At 36.6% G+C, this 18,088-nt stretch overlaps 1 protein-coding gene across 1 annotated transcript in view; it reads right to left on the bottom strand.

Annotated features, from left to right (window-relative positions):
* Nucleotides 1-6,420: 6,420 nt before the first annotated feature.
* LOC137405173 (uncharacterized) overlaps nucleotides 6,421-18,088 on the bottom strand; it is a 34,178-nt gene continuing 22,510 nt past the window's right edge. Inside the window, exons 15-19 of the mRNA XM_068091400.1 lie at nucleotides 11,961-12,110; nucleotides 11,206-11,338; nucleotides 10,672-10,822; nucleotides 10,470-10,560; nucleotides 6,421-6,603 (exon numbers count right to left, since the gene is read on the bottom strand). Of these exons, the coding sequence (XP_067947501.1) occupies nucleotides 6,421-6,603; nucleotides 10,470-10,560; nucleotides 10,672-10,822; nucleotides 11,206-11,338; nucleotides 11,961-12,110 (708 nt within the window). The remainder of the gene's footprint in view (nucleotides 6,604-10,469; nucleotides 10,561-10,671; nucleotides 10,823-11,205; nucleotides 11,339-11,960; nucleotides 12,111-18,088) is intronic.

Raw genomic sequence — 18,088 nt, 5'->3', positions numbered from 1 at the left:
AGTCTTCAGAATAAATTGAGAAGCCTAAAAAACAAAGAAAAGATGGTAGTGCACAAAAGCAAGTTAAAAAGCAAAAGGTTTCTAGTCGCAAAACAGGAGAAAATTGCTTATGCAAATGGTAAACATGCTTCATAATTGCATGGAGATGACAGGCAGAAGTTGTTTACTGATTTTAATCAATTTTACACTACAAAGAATACAAAACGATTATTTATCTCTTCTAATAACCATGTGTCAAGTATGTTTGTTTATAACAGTTTGTTGCGAGTTGTTGATTGAAGAATTTAGATTGTGTTTTAGCTTTTTGTAATGTAAGGTCTACTCAACGTACAGGAGTACAATACTGTAAACAGAAAATAAACAATATTACAAGCAATGCTAGTGATTGCACATAACCCAAGTAAGCTAACAGACAGGTTATCAACATCCCTTTTGCTTAACTTGAAAGTGAGTGTCTTTCGGGCCAAACAAAGACAAGGAAAAAATATTGAGTATAAGATTGTACAAATGGTATACATGTTCCAACAAGCTCAACCAAAGTCCAAGTGCACTAGGCATAGTTTTCTACTTGTACAACACAAAGTCTTTAAACGTGGTTGGAGTTTTTGGCTGTCTACATCGTCTCTATGTAGGTCTGAGAGAACTCTCATTTGCAGTACCCTTTGTATTGTCACTGATAATTAGTACGTTGGCCATATCATGATCAGAAAGAACATGTTCAGCTCTGAAATTAGCGGCGTTGATGGCTGGGTCGACATTTGAGATAGAACGGTTCACAGCAGCTGCATTGTACTGATTGATGGTTGCAGAGCTTACATCAGCTTCTTGATTGGGTCAAAGATCTACACGATTACCTCTCACAGCTTGCTCTGTCTGCTTATTGACAACCATGTATGAGCAATCGGATAGTTGTTCAATGACTTTTCCTTGCTGCCATTTTGTCTTCTTGGATTGCACGTCTCTAAGGAAAACTGGACATCTAATGTTTAGAGGTGGTAAATCTTTTGCGGTTTTGTTGTAAGAGTGTTGAGTAGCCTCTTTTTGCTTGAGTTTTTGATCTAGGACATCAACCTTTCGAGGGCAGTTTCCTGTCGGCAATATTGATTGCATAGCATCTCCAAGCATTCTCTGCGTGAGGGATGTGGTCATACCACTGTGGGAGTGTTTTGGTACTCCAAAAGTGCTAAGTATGGGTCTTTGGCTCGTCGCATGATTCGTTTCATAATCTTCACTGCTGCCACAGCTTTGCCGTTACACTGCTGGTGTCCTGGCAAAGAGGTCGTGTGTGTGAATCTCCATTCCTGGCTGAATTTTAAAACTTTGATGATGTGAATTGTGAACTATTGTCCCAGTGTATCTGATTTGGTATGCCATAACAAGTGAAAGTCTTTTTGCAAAGCTTGATGACTGTGGCAGACTGTTGGTGATCAGTGGCTCACATTCAAAAATGTCCGACAAGTAGTCAGCTAGTATCAGGTATTCTTGCCATTGTGACTCAGTATATCCATGCCAATCTTACTCCAATGAGAGTCTGGGATATCGTGACTATGAAAAACTTCAACAGGCTGGCAGGGAGCGTCAAGAGCACATGTGACACACAGCTCTGTTATTTTACGGATGTCTTCAGACATCTTGGAACAGAATACTGCTGATCTAACTTTCCACACTGTGACCGCCGTTTCTTGATGGCTGGTATGCAGTTTGTCCAAGATCATTGATCTAGAATGAGCTGGAATAACCAACCTTGGATCTTTGTAAATCACCCAATCAAGCATGGCCAGTTCATCTCTAAATGCAAAGTATTTTTTCAGTGGTTCCGGAACATCTGTTGGCCTGGCTGGCCATCCTGACGTGATCATTGATTGTAACATGCTTAGTGTTAGATCATCTTTAGTGTTCTGTTTAATATGTAGTTTCACACACAGGAAGATCTCTCTTGATGTTTTTGTACTCTCAGATCCGACATGAAGGTCTTCAGTTGGTTAACCGTAAAGATCTGTTCATCTGGTACCCCTGTTGTGTCTGCCTTGTCAACAAGAGCTCTCGAGAACATATCCGCAGTGACTTGCACCACACCCGGTTTGTAGAGTACTTTCACGAAATATCTTTGAAGAACCAGTAGCATAGACTAGAGCCTCTTTGGTGCCCTGTTTAGGGGTTTCGTGAAGGTCTGTTCCAACGGACTGTGGTCGGTATGCACTGTTACATCTGGACTACTGGACACGTACTGGTCGAACCTCTGCCTTCCATACATTATGGTCAGTAACTCAAGTTAAATAGGGACGTAATTCTTCTCGCTTGACGATAAACTTTTTGAGTCATAACATACAGGTTGACCGTCTTGCAGGAGAACAGCTCTTAGCCCAGCAGTACTTGCATATGTCTGAACGACCATCGGTTCATTGACCCAAAAGTACTTCAGTCGGAAGGCATCTATGATAAGACGCTTTATTTGATCGAAAGCTCTGGTTTGATCTACTATCCGCTTGAAGTCAGTGTTTTTCACTCCAACCATCCGTCTCAAAGGCTCACATCCTGCTGAGCCATTGGGAAAGAACTTGGCTAAATAGTTTACATGGCTCAGAAATCGACGTACTCTATTGCTGTTGCTAAGGGCCTCCATGTCTTTGATCGCTCTGATTTTCTTCGGATCAGGTTTTACACCGTCATCTGTAATAATGTGGCCAATATATGGTAGCTCATCTAGATGGAATCTACATTTTTCTTTGTTAAGCTTCAGATTCACTCTCCTTGCTCTTGTCAGCAGTCTATCGAGGTTGGCGTTGTGGTCCTGCATTGCTTCATTGTGAGTGGATCCTTTCCCAAATATGAGTATATCATCTGCAACTGCAGTGACTCCCTTGAGACTAACAAGTGCATCTGAGAGCATTCTTTGGAATTCTTCAGGTCTCGAAGACCAGCCAAATGGCATTTTCAACCACTTGTATTTGCCGAAGGGTGCCCAGAATGTGCCAATATCACTCGAAAGATCCCTCAGTTTGATCTGAAGGCAGCCGTCTTTAGCGTCACAAAGTGAGAAAGCTTTAGCCCCGTCAAGCTCACTGAGCACATTCTCTAGGGTCGGCTTAGGCAAATGATCGCACTGTATGGTCTTGTTGAGATTAGAAGGGTCCAAGCAGACTCTCAAAGTACCGTTGGGTTTACAAACAGAGACATTGTTACTTATCCAGGCAGTTGGATAATCAACAGGTGCAAGAATTCCTTTCTTGGTGTATGAGTTTCATTTCTCCTTCAAGTCATTGACTATAGACGGCAAAGTTTTTCGATTGTGACACTGGTGAGGTATAACAGATTCATTCAGTTCAATCTTGTACTTGCCTGGCAGGCATCCGATACCAGTGAATACGTCTTCGTAACTGCCCAGAATATCTTACAGATTGCTACTACTCACTAAATTGACCCATTCCTCTGTGACTGAGATCAGACCAAGTTTCAATAATGCATCTAGGGACAAAAGACTGTGACTTTGTTGCTTATGAACTAGAAAGTAGAGATCTGTTCCTTCTACCTGTATCAAGCAGCCACCTAGTGCTGTTGTCGTAGAACCATCAAACTGACGTAGCTTAGAGCAATTGTCGTCGAGCTTAGGTTCACCAAGATCAGTGTAATCTGAGATCTTGAGAATATTGCAAGATGCTCCTGTAGCTAGCTGAAACTTGAGTTGTTTGTGACCTTCACCAGAAAGTGTCCTCATGCTTGACATAAGCTTTCTGTTTTTACGAAATATTTGGACGCATAAAAGAGAATCATCTGAATTGGCATTCTCTTCTTCAACTACTTCGACCTTGGGGGGGATAAACCACAGTTACCACAAAGACTTTGGTTCGTTTTTTTGCAATTAGACCTTACAGCGGATTTGTCATCCTCTTTGGTAAAAGTTGCCTGGTTCTGCTTAAAAGGCTTACTCCTAGGTCAAACAACTTGAACAGATTCATCTGACTGTATGACTGCCAAATCATACTTTAAATTCTCTGCTACTCTGCATTTCTTGATTGCTTGTTCCAGGCTCAATCCTTGCTCACCACCAGCATAATCAAATAACGTTCCTCTGAGTTGATCATCACTTAGGACCAGCAACAGTGCTTGAAGCATAAAATCATCCTACATTGCTTCAAGCTGGCAGTCTCTTGCCACTTTGTGCAATGCTGTGACATATTCATCAATGCTCAGGACCCCCTGTTTGGTAGAAAGAAGTTGATGCCGCTTGACCAATTTGTTTGATTCTGGGTTGCAGAAGGCATCAAACTGGATGACTACATCTACATAGACTTCCTTAGATTGCCCCCTTGTGAAAATGAAAGGTTTGAAGATGTCTACACCACAAGGTCTTATGCATCTGAGCATGATTGCTACTTTAACTTTGTTTTCCAAATTTGATTTCTCAGCAGCAGTGAGGAAAAGATCAAATTCTTCTATAAATCTGGTCCTTTGGTTGGAGAGATCAGAGCCATCGTGTATGGGTTTTGGAACCAAAAAGTCAACACTCATTTTGTTGGCTTGTTAGGCTTTGTGGGTACAGCTTCAACTTCAAAATCAGTGGGATAGGTGTCCCTTAGTAGTGGGGGTAAGCTGGTGGAATTACAGCGTATTAGTTTGATAATTATTCACTTCCACATTGGTGGCTCCATGTTTGTTTACGATAGTTCATTGCGAGTTGTTGATTGAAGATTACGTCTGTTTGTTGTGAGATGTTGTATAAAGGCTGACACAAGTACACCAACCTATTACACTTGTTTATTGTGAGATGCTATCTAAAGGCTGACACAAGTGCAACAACTTATTACATCTGTTTGTTGTGAGATGTTGGCTAAAGGGTGACACAAGTACACTGGGTCATTGCATCTGTTTGTTGTGAGATGTTATATAAAGACCGAAGCGAGTTCACCAGCTAATATGTTTGAGTTGAAACTTGTAAAAAAGCAATAGCCTATACCCAAACATTTATTGTTATGTTGTATTATATGTGTTAACAAAATCCTATTTAAAATAAGAGCTCATTCACTCTTGAAGCAAGATTTATGAGATCAGTATTCGCTGGCCACAAGACGACTAGTCGAATTTTTGCAGAAAGCTGTAATTACACTAGTTCCTAGCAAGGTACTACTAAAATACAACTCACGCCTAAAAGCAGTCTCAAAATAAAATAATTCATACCTTGTTCGTCTTTCTCTTTTTGAAGTTTCTGTGTCAAGAGACTGGCCATTACGTGATTTGACGCTCTGCCCCTTTTGTCTAGTATTATCAGTTTGATGAAATGGCATGATAACTTTAATAACAATTATGTTTACGAAGGCTTATATTAAAACTCACCTAAGCTCTTGAGGCCTCAAATTTTATTATACTACTGTAGTTGACAGACCAGCCGAGATGATTTGACAAAAAGAGATATCATTTAAATCGTTGTGTTATTTGTAAAAATTACGCCTCATTGCTTTTGTCTTTATATGTGTTGCTTCTTTGTGTGCGATAAATAGCAAATAAAAAAAGTTCTTTGCTTGAAAGAATTAGATAGCGGTGTAAACATGTAAAAAATTGTGGCATGATCTGAAACAGCAATAGAAATTGCCTATTTGAAGCAATTATGTAACCTTGTTTGAGCAAGGTAACAAGGACTTAAAAAATTGTATACCAATGAGCCAGGCAGCTGTTGAGTTTAGGAGTTTACTTTGTAGCTGTGTCAGCTATATAGCCTGTGAAACATCTTTTTGTTTCCACCTTGTTTCAGTTGACAAAACTTAAAGCGCACTTGCTTAGTATATACAGACTGAATTCTGGTCTAGAAAATCTTTGCACACCTAATAACATCGAGCTGAAGAAGAGTATGAACTATAAAATCCAATAAGTATATATTTAATTGTCAACAGCTTATTTCTATGCATTTGTTAATATGGTTTAGCACGTCACGTCATGAAAAATATTTGAGCTCATTTGTAGTAGACCAGTAAATGCATTTATAGATTATATAAAGTTACAAAAAATGCAATAACATGTTTTGTCCTTCTCCTCCCATTGAATACGTGTTTCTAATAGCTTGCCTTCTGCTTGTTCGCATGAAATTGAAAGAGCCATTGTTAGATTTTTCTTCTTTTTCTTTAGGCCTTTCCTATTTAGTGGTCGCCACTGCAAATGGTGTATCACGATACAGAGTAAATTGGGACTATTTGCATATTGTGACTACACATGAGATTTGGTGCAGGAGCAATTGTGGTTGGATGCTATTTCTAACACCACCAGTGGTTCTTCTGTGACTAAAATCACGGGCCTACTGATCGCATGCCAGTTCACTAGCTACTGAAGCACATAAAAAAACAGTTTTATGTGAAGCCCAAGTAAGGCTTTATATTATAAATAGATATGAAAACAAAAAAATGATATAAATAAGCTGTTTGCCTGCGTACATTATAACTTAGTGATCTGTTTGCTTGAACTCTTTGAATTAGATTCTATTGCTGGCAAATCGCCATGCAGCTCCTCTGCCCATGGCTGTATTTCACCTCTTGCAAATATGGCATAGAATGCAGCACCTGCTACATATATGGCTGCCCACACATAAAATACTTTTCGCCACTCTTCTGCATAACCCTACAAGACACCCTTTATTAAAGAACACAAATTGCTACTTGCGCAAATATACATATACATGTCCAAACATATATATATATATATATATATATAATATATTATTGTAGTAACTAAAAGCAGGTGCAAAAGCATATACCAAGAGAACTCTACACTAAAAACCTAAAAGATAATTAGTTGAGTATGGAATATTTAAAAATATTAAGAAGAAAGTAAACTTTAAGTCATTACACGACAAATTTGTTTTGTGCGATGCACTCATCAGACGCAGTTGGACTAAAATCCAACCGCTCCAAAAGATTTTATTCCAACCGCGTAGGATGAGTGCAGCACACGAAACAAATTTGTAGCACAATTACTAAAAGTTTACATTCTTCTTAATATTTTTTCAAATATATATATATACACACACACATATATATATATACAGTCAAACATGGATAACTCGTCCACGGATAGCTCGAACACATGGTTAATTCGAACATTTCCTTTGGTCCGTTCCCACGTAATGATAAATTGCTATAGATAACTCGAACTCAACACTGTTAATTCGAACTGTTTTTTTGCCCAACGGCTACTGAAACGGTTGTTATCGCTTTAGAAAATCACTTTATTCAAAGCCATAGAGGTAAACTTTATCTTTTCGTAATTCATAAGCGTCGTTATTACCACCATCGGCAAAATATTTTTGTCAACGACTTTTCTAAAAGTTTGGTGAAATTTGATTTATACTGCGATACGATGAATAGCACGGGCTAGCCGCGGCACGCGTGCAAGGATTTTCGCCACGCACATACAAAACAAAAATCGCGTGTTGTTTTTGTTTTGTATGTGCGTGGTGAAAATCCTTGAGTGCGTGGCGTAACCCAGCTAGCCCGTGATGAATAGTTTTCCGACGTTGATTCCGTGTTGAATCAACGTCGGAATGTTGAATGTTTAAATCGTCTTAAAAATTCTTGTAATTAAACGTATACATTGTCTGAGCTACAAAAAAACTATTCATCGTTTGACCTAAACACAGAATACGTGTGTACATTCAATAAGTATCTATTAAAAAAGCGTGAGTGATATAGAATGTACCGTAAAACCTCGTAAAACTTCTAATTGAACTGCCTCGGAGTGTTGCTCTTAACGAATCCCAGGTAAAGTAAGGTAATCTGCATAAACTTCAAGAAAAAACGGCAAAATTGATCGTGGGTAAAACACCAAAAGAAAATAATGTCTTTTCTTTTGAGCATTTCAACAACGATCAAGTTTTGCCAATGTCAATCTGAAAAACGTCCTGGCAATAACATCACCTCAAACAACAAACCAATCTCAAGTGATAGAAAAATCTCTATACTTTTTCATGAAAACGTTTTAAACTTTACATTAGAAGCATTTAATTTGAAACAAGCCATTTGTGCTTTTGATTTATATTATAGTTTGTATATGTACATGTATCTACTAATAAATAAGTAAATATATGGACTTGTGACAGTGCTCTGATAACTTGAACGTTCTGATAATTCGAACACTTTTGCTCGGTCCCTTGAAGTTCGAGTTATCCATGTTTGACTGTATATATATATATATATATATATATATATATATATATATATATATATATATATATATATGCCAGTTATATATATGTAGGTGTATATAAACATATGGATACATGTACATATATACAACTATATATATATACAACTATATATATATACAACTATATATATGTATATATACAACTATATATATATACATGTATATATACATATATAGATATGTATAGGTGTATGTATATATATTTATATGTATATATATTTATATGTATATATATATATACCTACATGTATATGTATATATACATGTATATATATATATATATATACGCTATATACATGTATATATATACACTATATACATGTATATATATACGCTATATACATGTATACATACATGTATATAGCGCTGGTCATATAGTCACTCATGCGCTCTTCTAATTTGCAGACAAACTGGAAGAGCACATGAGTCACTATATGACCAGTGCTAAGAAAGGAATTGGATGCAACACCCGAGGAGCCAAACATCAGTTGTTGGTGGATCAGACGGTCTGTCAAGAAAGCAAGAAAAGGCATACCAATCTTGCCATGGTTTAGATCGACTACAAAAAGACCTTTGACTCAACTCCCTTTAGTTGGATATTTGAGTATCTAAAGACTATATGGTACTGGTTAAAGAGTGGCATTAGGATAAACCACTTCTTCTACATGGATGACATCAAGCTGTACGCTAGCAAGGAAAGGGACATTGATTTGCTAATACAGGTATACATCAAGAACATTGGAATGACCTTCAGTATTGAGAAATGTGGAAAGCTAATTCTCAAGAAAGATCATTCTGTGCACCCAGATGGCCTAAAATGTCAAGTAGTACCATCAAAGATATGGAAGAAGGCCGGGTACAAGTACTTTGGGATTATGCAGAGCAACATCAGCCATGAAGCCGAAGTACATCACAAAGCCATTACCGAATACAAGAAATGCGTTTGGCATGTCCTTCGAAGCAAGCTCAATGCCAGGAATCAAGTCATGGCAATAAACACCTACGCACTGCCAGTAATAAGATACCCAGCCGGCATAGTAAAATATACTGATGAAGCCATCAAGGAAACAGCTATAGTAGCTCGTAAACTGCTGACCATGCATGAAACCCTCCATTCAAAAACTGATACTACTAGATTGTATCCCGATCGAAAAGATGGAGGTAGGGGACTCAGAAATGTACAACAGACAGGGGAAAAAAAAGAACAAAGCATTAAAGCCTATGCAGGCTCCATGGCCACCCCAAAGAAGTTACTAGCTGAATTTCAATGGGCTGATTTGACAATGAAGCTTCGCAGTGATGATGAGGAACTTGTCTGGCACCCGAAACCTCTTCATCACCATCGACAAATATACAAGGTTGGCAATCTTCCCCAGACATAAATTTGTCTGAGCAACAGAAACCTAACACCTAATGCAGAGTCGGTATTTATGGCAGCTCAAGAGCAAGTGCTCCCAACAACGCAACTCGAAACAAAATTCTATCAAATTAGAAACGATCCTAGATGCAGGCTGTGCAAAGATGCACCTGAGACCATCCAACACATCATCAGTGGGTGCAAGCAGCTAGCAGGAAATGCACACACTGAACGGCATAATCATGTCGCAGGTGTTGTGTACAGAATTCTATGTGATGATCATAGCCTTAATAAACCCCAGCACAGGTGGGAAGCTTCTGGTAAGGTCAATGAAAATGACTGTGCTAAGATCCTCCTAAGACTTCTACATCCAGACTGAAAAACATGCCCTAGCAAACCAACTAGATATAGTGGGAATAGACAAGGAGAACAAGAAGGCTACTATAATAGATATAGCAGTAATCAACGACTACAATATAGCCAGCAAAGAAAAGAAAAAAGCAGGGAAACATCTCCCTCTTGGAGAAGAGATTGAAAAACGCTGAGATGTAAGATTAACTGTAATTTCAGTAGTCATTGGGACACTGGGCACAATAACACCTGCGCATAAAATGTCGCTTGCCCAGGTACCGACAGAAGTCAACTCAAATGAGTTGCAAAAAATTGCGCTATTGGGAACAGCTGAGATTTTGAGGTGAGTTCTCAAACTCCCAGGTCTCTGGTAAGAGAACCGAACAGAAATTAACACCCCATGGGTTAACCAGGGTGAGTAAACAACTTTTTCTATAAATAATACATATATATGTAATACATTTATGTATATTTATAAATATATATATATATATATGTATTGTAAAACAAGTTAGAGCGACTAAAATTTATTGCACTACAGTAATGTTTTGTACGGTTTACAGTAAATATTTACCATTGGTGTCATGGCGTTCACTAGGTTTGGAGCAATCATTCCTGGAATAGTGCCAAATGTATTACTGATGCCAAACATTTCTCCAGCAAACCTTGAAATATAATATATAGTAAATATTCATTATTTGAAGAGACGCTTTGCAATACTATGATTTTTTACATCTAAATTATGCATATCAGCTGTTGTTCAATAATATACTTACTTCGGTGCTATATCTTGTGCGTTAGTGCTGTAGCCACATTTATAAAACCCATTAAAGCCAACTGCAACGACGAGGAAGACAACTGCCAAGTAGCTTTTGGTACACGGTATGTACCCAACAGCCACCAGGGCACCAGCCGGAATGACTAAAGCTACAATAAACAAGAAAAGTACATAAAAAATAAATGATGCTCAATTGCTGCATGTATGTGGCCTCTGATTGGTTGATATAGTGGTATAAGCAGGTGTACTGTAGCGTTGCATACATTTGACAGCATGCAATGATTGCTGTTCTTTTTAAACCAGTTTAAAATATGATGACTCTGCTTTTAAATCTCATCGAAGGAAGCGACACCGTTATTAGATTAGTTTAAATGGGAGAAATTATGTTGCTTGTAGTTTAAAAGGTAGCTTTTTACAAATTCTATAGCTTGGTGAAGATGCTAGCTAATAACTTATGTGTACTACATGACCTTGGCTTTAAAGATTATGCAAAATAGATTAAGTTGAAATCTACCCAGACACGCAGACTTACCAATTAGCATCGCAATCTTTCTAGCATTTCTTGTAGTAACAATCTGTTTTTCTCTCATTTTATCTATTATATGTGAAGCAGAGTTAGCTACTATAAAACTAGCAACAAATGGAAGGGAGGAGTAAAGTCCATTCTAAAAAGAGAAACAATTTGCACCATGATTATCGATGGAATTCGCTGTCACTATCTATTTTTGATAGGATAAATGTGTTTTGAAATTACACGTAGTATGAGCAACATATGACATGAGCAAACATGAATAGACAAATCCAAAGTGATGTCACTTTACAGTAGGACCAAGCCGAATAGTTGCAAAAACCTGCTGTGTGTTAGTCTTTAACCAAGAACAATACCTGAAAATACCTCAAGCAAAATATAAAGCTGTAAGTATGTTGTAGAGATTGTTTGGTTCAAAACTTTGACCATCATTCAAATTAAACACACTAGTAAATTACTACTTGTATGTTCTGACGATTTATTTATCAAACTATCACACTGTTTTTAGCAAATAGTAGCATTTCTGTTATAAGCTTTCAGATAGAAAATTGAACGAAAAAACTTCAAAAGTCAAACTAAAACTGCTCATGACTAATTATAATAAGCACTATTTTCTCAATGGAACATTAGTCAGGAGTTTAGGGAAGCTGGTACTAGATGATGAACTCTCAAATAGTCTAACAACTCATACAACATGGACCTAACTGCATACACTTGTTTATAAAATTGGGGAGTACCAAGAATATAAAATTACTCACCGATTTTATGTCAAAATGTAAGACTTCCTTCATGAAGGCTGGTAACTTTGTCACAAGTGTGTAACTTCCAAAATTGTTAGCAAATTGCACAACAATTATAGCCCACAATGCTGGAGACTTGAGCATATCTAGCCAAGGAACTGTAGAATTCTAAAAAGCAAGTCATTTCTAAACAGAAACTAGTGGTGTTCTACAACATCATTGAAAGCTTTTGCATAGCACATATATGTAATAGATTATAACTAAACATTTTACACAATACTTGATGAATGCCCGGCACTGCACAATGAATAAAATAATCTTTTCATGAAAATGGGTTACTTAATCTAGTAAATTAAGCTAGTCTAAATCTGTACAATAATATAAGCTGTGCCTGAAGCAAGCTTAATAACACACTCTCACAATCTCTCACATAATCATGATTTTCAAACTTGCTAGCTATAACTAATAGCACTTTCCAAAATCTTTTAAGCATGCTATGGTAACCAATTTAATGGGCAGGACCACAATTATTCAATTGTATAGCAATCTAGTAATTTGGCCTAGTAATTAGCATGCCTGTCTAAATATCTGGAAGTTTGGAGTTCAAATCCAGCTCTTGAAAGTTCCGAGTACAAATCTAGTGCAAAGCGCTGAATTTGAACTTGGAACTTTGAACTGGATGCACAAATGACAGACCAACAGACAAATGAAAAACACTGAAATTATATACATTATATATTTATATACATTGGTCAGGTCTACTGCTAACAGCACTCTACGCTCTAAAAGGTGCGGAGTGTTTCTGTAACAACTGTAACTGTAACGACTGTTTTTGGAACAACTGTAACTAACTAGAGTGTTGGAATAGGTTAATGTTACTTAGCTTTCTTCTAGATTGATGTTTTTCTCTGGGTTCACGACAGGTCTGTTTCGTGCTGGTGCACTCTTCAGGTGACTTGCATTAAATGGCTAATGGAATTGCCTCTCCTGGTGTTGTTGGTGGTGTTTGTAGCTCCGCCTGTGCCTGGATCCTACCTTCTTAGCCAATACGGTCCTGGCAGAGGCAGAGCTACAAACACCACCAACAACACCAGGAGAGGCAATTCCATTAGCCATTTAACGCAAGTCACCTGAAGAATGCACCAGCACGAAACAGACCTGTCATGAACACAGAGAAAAACATCAATCTGGAAAAAAGATAAGTGCATTAACATCTGCCAACACTCTAGTTATATATATATATAAATATATATATATATATAAATATATATATATATATATATATACATGTATACTAGCTGTGCCACCCGGCGTTGCCCGTGTAATAGAAGAGTATTTGGACAGAAAATTGATTTGTATTTAACATATAACAACATTTGCCATTCTAACTTTCAAACTACAGATAATAAGAAAGGTTTTTTGTGTTATAAGCAATGAGAAGTAGTGAGAGTTTTGCTATTAGGCAGTTTAATAATGTGAGCAAGCAGCTTCTCGTGACGTTATGCTATGACCCGTGTCATACGTAAAGCAGTTAGGTATTGCTCTGATATAATGACTTATATTGGCAAGCTAGCAATTCGACTTCTGTAGTCTAGTGGGCTAGGCATAAGACTGGTGAACGGCTTGGTCCGACATCGAATCCTTTTCGCTACGGAATATTTATTCCAAGGTTTTAAGATCTATAGCCGGATTTCCGACGACATATGGACACACGGATGGACTTTGAGAAATATAGTTGTATATATAGCTAGTGTACATATCTATATATATATATACACACACTAGCTGTGCTACCCGGAGTTTCCCGGGTAGTAAAAAGTCTTTTTACTGAAAATTGATTTTTGTTTAACAAAATTTGCCACTCTAACTTTGAAATTACATATCATCAGAGAAGTATTTTGTGTAGTTGAATTAAATTAAGAGAGAAAATAGAAACAACTGTAAAAGTTTTCAAACTTTTTCAAACAACTGTAACTTTCACACTTCATATCATGAGGAAAAGGTTTTTTGCAGGACAAATGAATTAAAAAGGGATAAAACAACAGTAAAGGTTTTCAAATCAGTGTAAATTTAAAATTTCATAACTTTCAGCGACGAATCTCATTTAATAATCTACAATGGAACTTTGGTTATCGAACATAATCTGTTCCAGCAGGTTGTTCGAAAACCGAATTGTTCGAGATTCGAAACAATTTTTTCCACTAAAATAAAATTATACAAATTTTAATCCATGCCAAGATGAAAAAACAACTTCGGAAAAGTATTTTCTCAATGTTTTACATCATAACCTGTACTTGCACCCGGGCGTTGGCTGAGTAATAAAAATGTATTTGCTCAGAAAATCTATTTGTATCTAACATATATAACAACATTTGCCATTCTGGCAATTTTGCAGTTGAAATTTTATTACAACAATGTGTAACAAAATTGATTGAATGAAACATTAATATTAAAAATAAAGATTAGAAACTAACCAAGTAATAATAACAGTGATAGCAAAATGAATAATGTTTAAACTTCAAACACGATACTCAAATTATATTAAAAAGAATGCAAATTAAAATAATAATGACGATGAAAAAAACTTTAAAAACTTATACTAAAAACTTCAACAGTTATAAGAAGTTTATAAATGTAATAAAAGAATGTAAATTTATATATCTATTTATGTATATTTCTCAAAGAATGTAAATGTATGTAAATATAAAAGAGTGAGGAATCACTTATACTTATAATCTTACACGATAAATCTTACAGTAATCTTACAAATGTTTATAGTAAAATTTGAAATTAATTATAAATTACTAATTGGTTAGGTTTAGAAGGAAATATGTGTAAGCTAATACACCTAGCTGTACAACTGTTGCATTTTAACAACAACCTGACTGTAATAAAAAGTATGTGGACAGAAAACTGATTTTTATTTAACATATAACAACATTTGCCATTCTAACTAAAACAACTGATAGATTGCCATTATAAAGCTTAAATCAAGGTAACCTTGCGCTATCTATTGTAATATAGCTAAATATTCTAATACAAGTTATGCTTTTGTTTAGCTATTTATTAAATAGCCATAGCTAATGGTTATAGAAACTAAGTCTGAAAGGCAACAGTGCAATACAGACTATGAGAGCGAATAAACCACATACTGTGTTATTATTCATACAAAAACATAACAGAAGTTATTGGTGACAAGGATGGGATACTCTTGAGCAGTGCAACTGAGATTCTTACAAAAATATAATCCAGAAACCTATAGATCATCCTCAGTATATACAAGTATGTCTTTGGAAGTGGATAAGTTAATTGAAATGATTACAGCTCAAAACCAAAAGATGGAAGAACAACAACAAGCTTATCTGGAAGAAAATAGGAAACTCACGGAACTACTGGTGAAAGGTTAAATTGAGGCAGCAGCTAAGCTAGCACTATCAGCAGCCTTAACCAAGTTTTCAGAGTATGATCCAGCAACTGAACTATTGACTGATTACATGAATCGATATGACACTTTTGTAGCAGCTCACTCTATACCCGAGGAGAGAAAAGCTAACGTATTCTTAATTAATCAGTCAATTGTTCTCTACAAACAGATCAACAACATGGCTGGCCAACTGAAGGCTCCAAAACTTATAAACGAAGTTACCATGGAGGAAATAGATAATTTCTTAAAAGAACAATATGATCCTACACAATTTTTAATATGTGAGCGTTATAAATTCTGGCGTACTATGAACAGAAAACCTGGAGAAACTATTCATGAATTAGCAAATAGAATTAGACAGGAAGCGACCACGTGTGACTTTTCTAATATTAATGATCCATTAGATGAAGCTATGAGAACATGGTTTGTCTGCTCAGTAAATAATGAAGCAGTTCTCAAAGCACTCTTCAAAGTAAAAGAAAATGAGCTGTATTTTAAGAAAACTATTAAAATTGCAACTAAAACAGAGGATGCAGCCAAAATAGCCAAGGAAACCGTATAATTGTGACCTCTCGTGTGAAAATCGACCCAAAGTCGGCATTCACTATTGTTAGTAATGGAGCTTCGAAGTTTGCATTAGGTTTATTGGGGAGCACATAGCTACTTTGTTTATTATTTCACCCTAGACCAATCAGAGTGTGAGGAATTCATTTCTGAACTAAAAAAGTAATTTCGTTAGCTCCTTATGCCGAAATTTTGTGATCGTAGTCATTGCTATGCGATCAAGACGTCATCAAAATGGCGACTCGTGAAGTTTCTTAAACTTCTAAAAACTTTTTTAATCTGGATGAATCTGAGGAACTTGGCACATTGCTCAATGAAATTGATGCTGAATATGGAGAAACAATGTCTAGATATCCAGATTTTCATGTTACTGATGACCTGCAAGCTCGGACGCCCGAATTTATTGACGGTGAAGAAGACGATGTTGAACCTACCAAAGGATTAACTGTTACTCACTCATATAGTACTTCGGTTAATGACTCAGAATCACCTGCTGCCAGCTTACCAACTCATCCTATAGTGTCTGATGAACCTATTAGCTTCAGTTGCAAGGGTAACTGCAACAACAAGTTTGACAGAACTCTGATTTCCAGCCAGCTGACTTACAATAAAGGAATGTCAAAGACAGAGTTAGATTTGGTTATCATGGGCCGAATTTCTGCTTGTGTGGATGATGGGAACACCACAAAACTTTTCAAGCACAAGGAGAAGATTAGAAAAAAGGCAGGATGCAACTTTAGATATCATGGTGAGTCTTATTGAATTTTTTCTGATCTTCCCCATTTATTTTTGGTAGTAATAGTATGGGTGTAGTAGCCTACTAGTTGCTGGCCCAGTGTATGCATCCCTGAGTCACATAAAATTACATCATACAATACATGACTCAGTGATCAGTCGTACTCACTGGCCTGAGTTAGGTGTGTCTTCACTCATAATTGATTGCCAGTTGCCACATGACTAATTCAATGTGTCAATGTTTGTGTGTTTATTTTTTGCCTGCTGACATTAACCCTATGGCGTGAGTAGGCTAATCAATATTTTGGTCACACGACCACTAGGCTACTAAGACTATTACTCGTAAAGGTGTCTCAAAGTCAGAATCCGTTGCCAATCATCTCATTAGCTTATTTTTTAGATTTGTTCTAAATTAATTAGGAATTAAAGAAAATTCTAAATAAAATGATTTTAATTTTAATTTAAAGGATATTAAGGATTTAATTCTAAATTAAAGGAATTAATAGCTTTCACAAGTTTTCATTCAGCCAAGCTTACCCGGTACGATGACAGGTTATTCTCATAGATTGTTGTGTGTACTGTTTGCTAACCATGTTACCAGGATGTCTTTGATGCACAGCCATGCTTTTGTTTTGTTTAGGAAAAGTGAAAGTTCAGACGTATCTAGACTCCTCTGCCGTGATGTATGATGTAAGACTTGAAGGTATCAATGGACTGCCAAATGTGATAAAACCTGAATGTTTAGCCTATGACCGCCAATGATACTTGCCTACTAACATTCGATAATTTTGCCGTCCTGTCACTGAGGATTTAGTTTGCCCAAAGTCTCATGGTAAAAGACGTAAAACGTGACCATAGCATGAATTTTAGCCGTTTTCTGAGTAAGATGTGAGTAGGAATGTAAACGTAGTTTTAGGTCTGATACCCTTTGTGTTTTTTAGACTCACTGTTTTCGGCAAAATAAATCTCAGTATGGATTTCAGATGTGATGTTAAATCCTGAAGCCTAAAAGTTAGTAGTGATATATCTAGGAGTTTCTCATCGTATTACTAATGTGCGGTTAGTGTAAAGTACGGATGCGTAAAAATGTCAAGTTTTTTTTCAGTTTGAGAGCAGGGTTTACCAGTCTTTTGTTGTTCTGACCTTAAAATGGTGTACACCAGCTGTTTTAGCATGCTTACTTACCCTATAGACCAAGTCTCACCTTGGTCAATGAAATACAAATGACTGTATCCAAAGAGAACCTAACGTAAACAACCTATTACAGATTATTATTATTCCATTTCAGATTTTGAAAGTTTTGGCTGGCGTACCTTCCAAAATTTTGCAATATCTCATGAACTATTTAAGCTAACTCAAAAATTCAAAATGCTTTAAATTCTCCACAAAATTCTTCATCTGGCTGTGTTACTAACTCAAAATC

The sequence above is a fragment of the Watersipora subatra genome, chromosome 9 (assembly GCF_963576615.1).
Source record: "Watersipora subatra chromosome 9, tzWatSuba1.1, whole genome shotgun sequence".
Classification (NCBI taxonomy): domain Eukaryota; kingdom Metazoa; phylum Bryozoa; class Gymnolaemata; order Cheilostomatida; family Watersiporidae; genus Watersipora; species Watersipora subatra.
This window is presented reverse-complemented; position numbering and strand designations above follow the sequence as displayed.